Consider the following 7,207-nt stretch of genomic DNA (forward strand, 5'->3'; position numbering starts at 1 on the left):
ATTTGGCCCACGCCTCTCCAAATGAGAGATTTCTTTTGGGCAAACTTATGTTAAAATACCAGCGTTCATTAGGAGTGACAAGACACTTAGTCATCCACACTTTCATGTGAATTACTTTTTTCATCTAATTACATTTTTTTCTAGCAGCTGGCTGAGAAGATCTTCTGAAAGCCAAAATGATTGTAGGGTTGGTGGTGAGCTGATCTCACATCTCGAGGTGGCTTCAGGGGGCCCACCTGGTTAAGAGTAATTTGGCAGCAAGAGAGCAGTGCTGGAGAAAGGGGTGGGCACAAAGGTCTAGGGACACCATGGGTGCCCCCTCCTTACTGTCCCCTGGCATCTTGATCTCAGCTTCTGCCCCAGGCACTTACTGGATTCTCCAAAAGTATCTGAAGTGGCTCTTCCACCAGGAAGTAATTCCCCCTGGTCTGTTTCTTTCTGCTCCACACCTGCCTCCTCTTCATATCCAGCCATTTCAGACCACATTTGAGAGACCTAGAGAACAAGACATCTGACATGTGAGGTGTTCAGAAGATGAGCCAGTTTTAAAAGAGTTGAGATCTGCTTTATTTATTTATTTATTTTTTTGAGACGGAGTTTCACTCTTGTTACCCAGGCTGGAGTGCAATGGCGAGATCTCAGCTCACCGCAACCTCCGCCTCCTGGGTTCAGGCAATTCTCCTGCCTCAGCCTCCTGAGTAGCTGGGATTACAGGCACGTGCCACCATGCCCAGCTGATTTTTTGTATTTTTAGTAGAGACGGGGTTTCACCATGTTGACCAGGATGGTCTTGATCTCTTGACCTTGTGATCCACCCGCCTCGGCCTCCCAAAGTGCTGGGATTACAGGCTTGAGCCACCGCGCCCGGCGAGATCTGCTTTAAAAACAAAGCTCTCCAAAGTTACTGGAGTCTGGATAATAGTGATCGCCAGAGTAATTTGTGTGCAGGACATCAAATCAGGTTGCTTGAAGTGTTCCCTAAATTGGCCAGTGGTTTTATTTACTTTTCTGTAAACCTAATACTCATAGGAAATACAATTTCAGATAAATGAATGGATTCTGGTCGAATAAAAGGGGAAAAGCCCATCTTGAGCAGGAATTTCAGGGTCCTCTGTTTTTCCCAAGTTACTTTCACCCCTTAGATCTAGCATGTTAGAACTACAGCTTTATGCAGTGAAATAGAAAAGTTCTGTGCTAGGAGCTTAGCCTTACCTTGTTATGAACATTAAAGTAATTGTCTCTCTTTGGGCTTCAATTTTCCCATCTCTCATAGGAGGGGCTGAACCAAGCAATCCCCAAAATAGCTTCCAGCCTTAACCTTTTCAGGGGTCTGGTTCTAATACAAGATAGCAGGGAAATGCCCACAGCTTACCCAGGTCCATTCCCTCCTCCTTACAACTTATACCACCACCCTACACACCTCCTTTCTCAGCATTGCTCCTGTCCTTAAAATACCTTTAACTCCACAAGAGAGCGTGTTGTTATTGTTGGCTCAAGGTCCTTCCTGGTGAGCGGCCAACATTGTTTTGCTCCTTGCAGGGGTCCCACCAATCTTGTTTGCTTCTGAAGAGGCTCAGCCTGCCTGGAAGATGCTGAGATCGTGCTGCAGCCGCTCAGGGGCCCTGTTGCTGGCCTTGCTGTTTCAGGCCTCCATGGAAGTGCGTGGCTGGTGCCTGGAGAGCAGCCAGTGTCAGGACCTCACCACCGAAAGCAACCTGCTGGTATGTGGGCCATGGTTGTCATCTTGGGTTAAACATCAGATGGGACTGGAGCTGGGAAAGCTCAAAAGAAAGAGGTGTGGGGAAGGAGTTAATTCATTCCCACTGACAGGCATGATTCAACCCAGGGCAGGAGTGGAACTTTGCAGTGAAGTAAGAAATGGGGGAAGGAATGAGGGAAGGAAACAGCTTCAGGGAGATGGGTCGAGTCCACAATTTCTTTGTTTCTTTTTTTTTTTTTTGAGACAGAGTCTGCTCCGTTGCCCAGGCCGGAGTGCAGTGGCACGATCTCTGCTCACTGCAACTTCCGCCTCTTGGGTTCAAGTGATTCTCCTGCCTCAGCCCCCTGAGTAGCTGGGATCACAGGTGCACGCCATCATGCCCAGCTAATTTTTGTATTTTTAGTATAGACAGGGTTTCACCATGTTGATCAGTCTGGTCTTGAACTCCCGATCTCATGATCTGCCTGCCTAGCCTCCCAAAGTGTTGCGATTACAGGTATGAGCCACCGTGCCCAGCCAAGTCCACAATTTCTGCTTGGTTATCCTTACTTTCTGCCCTATCTTCTGTGGAGACCCTGAACCCCTTAAACTAGAGATGGTGCCACAAGAGCCATAATTGTCCTCTCAATCTATTCTCTACTTTAAATCTTTATCTTCCCAAACTATTCATTTTTAAGAAGCTCATATCACATGCCATTTTCATTCCATATTTCTTCCCCTTTTATCTACTGCCAGTTGCAAAACCAGCCAGGTAGTTCTACAAATCATCTCTGGAAAAAGGAAACACCAGGGGACCTTTTTTTTCTTCTGTATTTGGTGGCAAATGTCTCATGCTTCTTCTGGAGGACTGGCCTTCTACCATGTTCCTCTGCAGTCTTTCCAGAGCATGTGAAGGCCCTTCATGTCAGGCGGGAGCTCCCTCCAGGTCATCATAGGGTATAAGTATCTGCCTGCATGTGGTGTGCGTGTGTTTGTGTGTGTGTGTGTGTGTGTGTGTGTGTGTGTGTTAGGGGCATAAATGAGTAATGATGCCAAATCCAGAGATTAAAAGCACACTGAGACCAGGTGAGAAGGCTCATGCCTGTAATCCCAGCACTTTTGGAGGCTAAGGTAGGAGGATTGCTTGAGCCCAGGAATTCAAGACTAGCCTGGGCAACACAGTAAGACCCCTATCTCTACAAAAAATAAAAAAGTTAGCCAGGTGTGGTGGCATGTGCCTGTAGTCCCAGTTACTTGAGAGGTTCACTTGAGGCCAGGAGTCATAGTCAGCTATAATCATGCCATTGCACTCCCATCTTGGTAACAGAACGAGACCTTAACTCAAAACAAAACAAACAAACAAACCCCACTCTGCTAGTATCAGTGACTGGGATTTTATTCTGTTGCCAACACCTGGCAGATGCTGAGGGTGGCATGTATATCTACATTCTGTGTATTTTGTCAATGGAGAAGCTGAGTTAAGGTGAAGAGAGAATGCGATTCTCAAAGACACAGATCAGTTTTCATGTGTAATATAAAAGAGAAACTAAGAGCCCAGGGGATTCTGCGAGTTCCAGTTCAGACAGACCCGAGTCTCTTGACTTGAGACAACTAGGGAGGGCACCCTGGACACAGTCAGGACCCATGTGTTCTAATCCCAGTTCTGAGCTGTGGGACCTTGACCAGGTCCTTTCACCTCTCTGAGCCTCCTGCTTCATTATCTCTCCAGGGGAGGGGAGTGTAAATTAGCTTTAATTTTCCATTGTTAGCATTCCACAGTGTTGTAATTCTAAACACCTGGAATAGGCTATGTCCAGCTCAACATACTGGGTAGGATCCTTTTATTTCCAACTTTGCTATTCCCAAGTAAGAGAGCAGCCAGTGGGCTTTTCATCTTTTTATCACTGAAAACTCAAGGCTGCAGCCTGTGCAGCCATTTTCCTAAGCAAATATGTACCACAATTGAGTCCACTAGAGACAAAGAGCAGAGAGACACAGATTCCACAGATGGAGAAATGGAAATAATCCTAGCTTTCTACCCCTCCCTCCAGTCAGAATGGGGTTACAGGGAAATGATCTCCCAGAGAGATTAGCACATCAGTCGTGAAAGAACCAAGGTGCAGCTTTGGAGGCTTAGTGCAGAGATGGAGCTGGGGTGGGGCATAAAGTAGGTTTTCCATCACTGAGGTAAGGTTGAGGCATTATTAAAAACATGCTTTAAAATATAGGCCCTAGTAGTCAGACTTCTATCGCCTGGAGAGATTATCCCCTAAACTTCAGCCCCACTCTCCTCTTGGTCTTGAATTAAACCATATGTATTTATTCAGTATTCTTTTTTATTTTTTTGAGACAGCATCTTGCTCTGTTGCCCAGGCTGGAGTGTGGAGTGCAGTGGTGTTAACTCGGCTTACTGCAACCTCTACCTCCCGGGTTCAAGCGATTCTCCTGCCTCTTGCCTCAGCCTCTCCCGAGGAACCTGCCACCACACCCAGCTAGGGTTTTTTTTTTTTTTTTTTTTTTTGTCTAGTAGAGACAGGGTTTCACCCTGTTGGCCAGGCTGGTCTTGAACTCCTGACCTCAGGTGATCCGACTGACTCTGGCTCCCAAAGTGCTGGGATTACAGGCCTGAGCCACCGCACTCAATATTCATTAAGGACCAACAATGACCATCCGTCTGCCCTTTTTGAAGCCACTTCTTTTTTTTTTTTTTTTTTTTTGAGACGAGAGAGTCTCTTACTGTCGCCCAGGTTGTAATGCAGTGGCGCGATCTCGGCTCACTGCAATCTCGGCCTTCTGGGTTCAAGCAATTCTCCTGCCTCAGCCTCCGGAGTAGCTGGGACTACAGGCGTAGGCCACCATGCCCAGCTAATTTTTTTGTATTTTTAGTAGAGACGAGGATGATCTGGATCTCCTGACCTCGTGATCTGCCCGCCGTGGCCTCGCAAAGTGCTGGTATTACAGGCGAGATCCACCGTGCCTGGCCTCTTGGAGCCACTTCTTTATGTCAGACATAGGACTTCAGTCCTGTTCACAAAAGCTAGGGGCGGCTAAATGGCTAGACCAACCACGAAATGGGATGGGGAAGGAGACAGAAGAGGTGGTGGCAAGATCTTAGATGCCCACGACTGCCAAGAGGACAGGTGGGCAGACCTGCTCCGTAGGGAGGCCTAGACGCCTGACACGCCGGACACTGCGCCCTGCGTCCCCCGCACGTGGTGACGGCGGCCAGGGCGTAGGCGCAGTGGACGGCGCGGTGGCCGGGCAGGGGTGCAGGGCACGGGCTGCCCTCATGCCATGGTGTCTTCCCCCAGGAGTGCCTCCGGGCCTGCAAGCCCGACCTCTCGGCGGAGGCTCCGGTGTTCCCGGGCAATGGCGACGAGCAGCCGCTGACCGAGAACCCCCGGAAGTACGTCATGAGCCACTTCCGCTGGGACCGCTTCGGTCGCCGCAATAGCAGCAGCGGCGGTGGCGCCGGGCAGAAGCGCGAGGACTTCGCGGCGGGCGAAGACCGCGGCCTGCTGCCTGAGGGCGGCCCCGAGCCCCGCGGCGATGGCGCCGAGCCGGGCCCGCGGGAGGGCAAGCGCTCCTACTCCATGGAGCACTTCCGCTGGGGCAAGCCGGTGGGCAAGAAGCGGCGCCCGGTGAAGGTGTACCCCAACAGCGCCGAGAACGAGTCGGCCGAGGCCTTCCCCCTGGAGTTCAAGAGGGAGTTGGCCGACCAGCGGCCCCTGGCGGGGGATGGCCCCGACAGCCCTGCCGACGAGGGCGCGGGCGCCGAGGCCGACCTGGAGCGCGGCCTGCAGGTGGTGGCTGAGAAGAAAGACGAAGGCCCCTACAGAATGGAGCACTTCCGCTGGGGCAGCCCGCCCAAGGACAAGCGCTACGGCGGCTTCATGACCTCCGAGAAGAGCCAGACGCCCCTGGTGACGCTGTTCAAAAACGCCATTATCAAGAACGCCTACAAGAAGGGCCAGTGAAGGCACAGCGAGACCCCGGGGCTTCCTTCCCCGGGGAGGTCGACCCCAAAGCCCCTTGCCCTCCCCAGCCCTGCTGCTGCCTCCAGCCTGGGGGCAGATGGTCGAGGCAGATATTCAGCCTCTTAAAGCTGTCTATAGTTAGGAAATAAAACCTTCCAAATTTCACATCCGCCTCTGACTTTGAATGTGCACCGTGAATAAAATAAAAACACATAGCCATCAAATAACAGCAGCGTGGATTGGAGGAGCACAGTGGTTTCCATGTGGTAGGATATGTCACAGGACGTAGTGAGCGTGGAAGGAAAATGTGCTTCCTCCCCCACCCCAAATGGATCTTCAAGGGATCAAATAGTTTGGGTGACGGCTCAGGGTGGCTCCAACACCTCTAGGATGGCTTTTTCCACACACTCCACTGAGTCGGAAAGACGGCTCAGCTAGCACACGTGCTAAAAGGCAGGATTCCTGCAAGAGTGACCCCCCGTGCTCGGGCTTGCCGGCTCCCAGTCCACCAACAAAAGCCAGTTGGACAGGTCAAGGTCTACCAACACCTGGGAGAGCTCTGGACTGTTAGATGGGAAGCTTTGGTAATGCTTCCGGGGAACTGAGCCCTCACTGCTCCTAGCAATCCATGTGACCTTAGGCAAGTCTCTGAACTTTTCTCCAAAACGTAGTTCTCTCATCTGCTTCACCCTTCCCAGTGTGAGGGTTATTGTGAAGATTAGAAAAAATGGATATGATCATCTTTTTATCACAGAAGCTAAGTGTGAGAGTTGGGAATTGGTATCAGTTCCAATTTTCACTCCCAGGCTACTCACAGATATGTTCAAACATACCATCTCTCTCTCACACACACTCATGGAGATGCACATCTGTTTAATACAACAAACTCTACACAGTTGCTTCTTCCAGCCCCTAGGGCTTAAGCCCTGACTGAGGCCCTCTGACCCCTCCTGCTATGTCCTAGCTCCTCCCTCCCCACATTTCAGCTCCAGCCCTCCTCCTCACCCTCAGTACTCCCCCCAGGCCTTTCCGATAACAGCTTCCTAACCAACTGGTCTCCCAGTCTCCAGCCACTCTCCTCAGCCCATTATATATGAATTCTTCGTATTCGTGTATATAAAATCTTGCCTTCCCCACAGTCCCTGGCTCAAGAATGAAAACAGTACCCCAACCCCAATTTCTGTCAGTTCCAAACTATTAAGCATGGTGGACAGGACCCTTTAGTTGGGGCACTCTCTCCTTACTAAACCCTGCTTCCCAAATTTCCCCAGATGAGTGCTGTGCCTCACACTTGCTGGTCTCCTCACAGGTCTCTCATCTTCCTACACCCTCTGCCTGGAATCCTCCACCTTCCCCTGCCATTTTGTTGTTGTTGTTGTTAATACAGAGTCTCGCTCTGTGACCCAGGCTGCAGTGCAGTGGTGCAATCTCAGCTCACTGCAACCTCTGCCTCCTGGGTTCAAGCAATTCTCCTGCCTCAGCCTCCCAATTAGCTGGGATTACAGGAGTGCACCATCATGTCTGGCTAATT

The 7,207-nt window shown here is 50.6% G+C and overlaps 1 protein-coding gene across 1 annotated transcript in view; it reads left to right on the forward strand.

The window, feature by feature from the left end:
* The window catches only part of POMC (proopiomelanocortin), an 8,799-nt gene extending 2,958 nt beyond the window's left edge, over positions 1 to 5,841 (forward strand). Inside the window, exons 2-3 of the mRNA XM_032293951.1 lie at positions 1,540 to 1,721; positions 5,011 to 5,841. Coding sequence (XP_032149842.1) covers positions 1,590 to 1,721; positions 5,011 to 5,676 — 798 coding nt within the window. The 5' untranslated portion in view covers positions 1,540 to 1,589 and the 3' untranslated portion in view covers positions 5,677 to 5,841. The remainder of the gene's footprint in view (positions 1 to 1,539; positions 1,722 to 5,010) is intronic.
* The last annotated feature ends 1,366 nt before the right edge of the window (positions 5,842 to 7,207 follow it).

Source organism: Sapajus apella, unplaced genomic scaffold, assembly GCF_009761245.1.
Source record: "Sapajus apella isolate SASKATOON/1434 unplaced genomic scaffold, GSC_monkey_1.0 scaffold31, whole genome shotgun sequence".
NCBI lineage: Eukaryota > Metazoa > Chordata > Mammalia > Primates > Cebidae > Sapajus > Sapajus apella.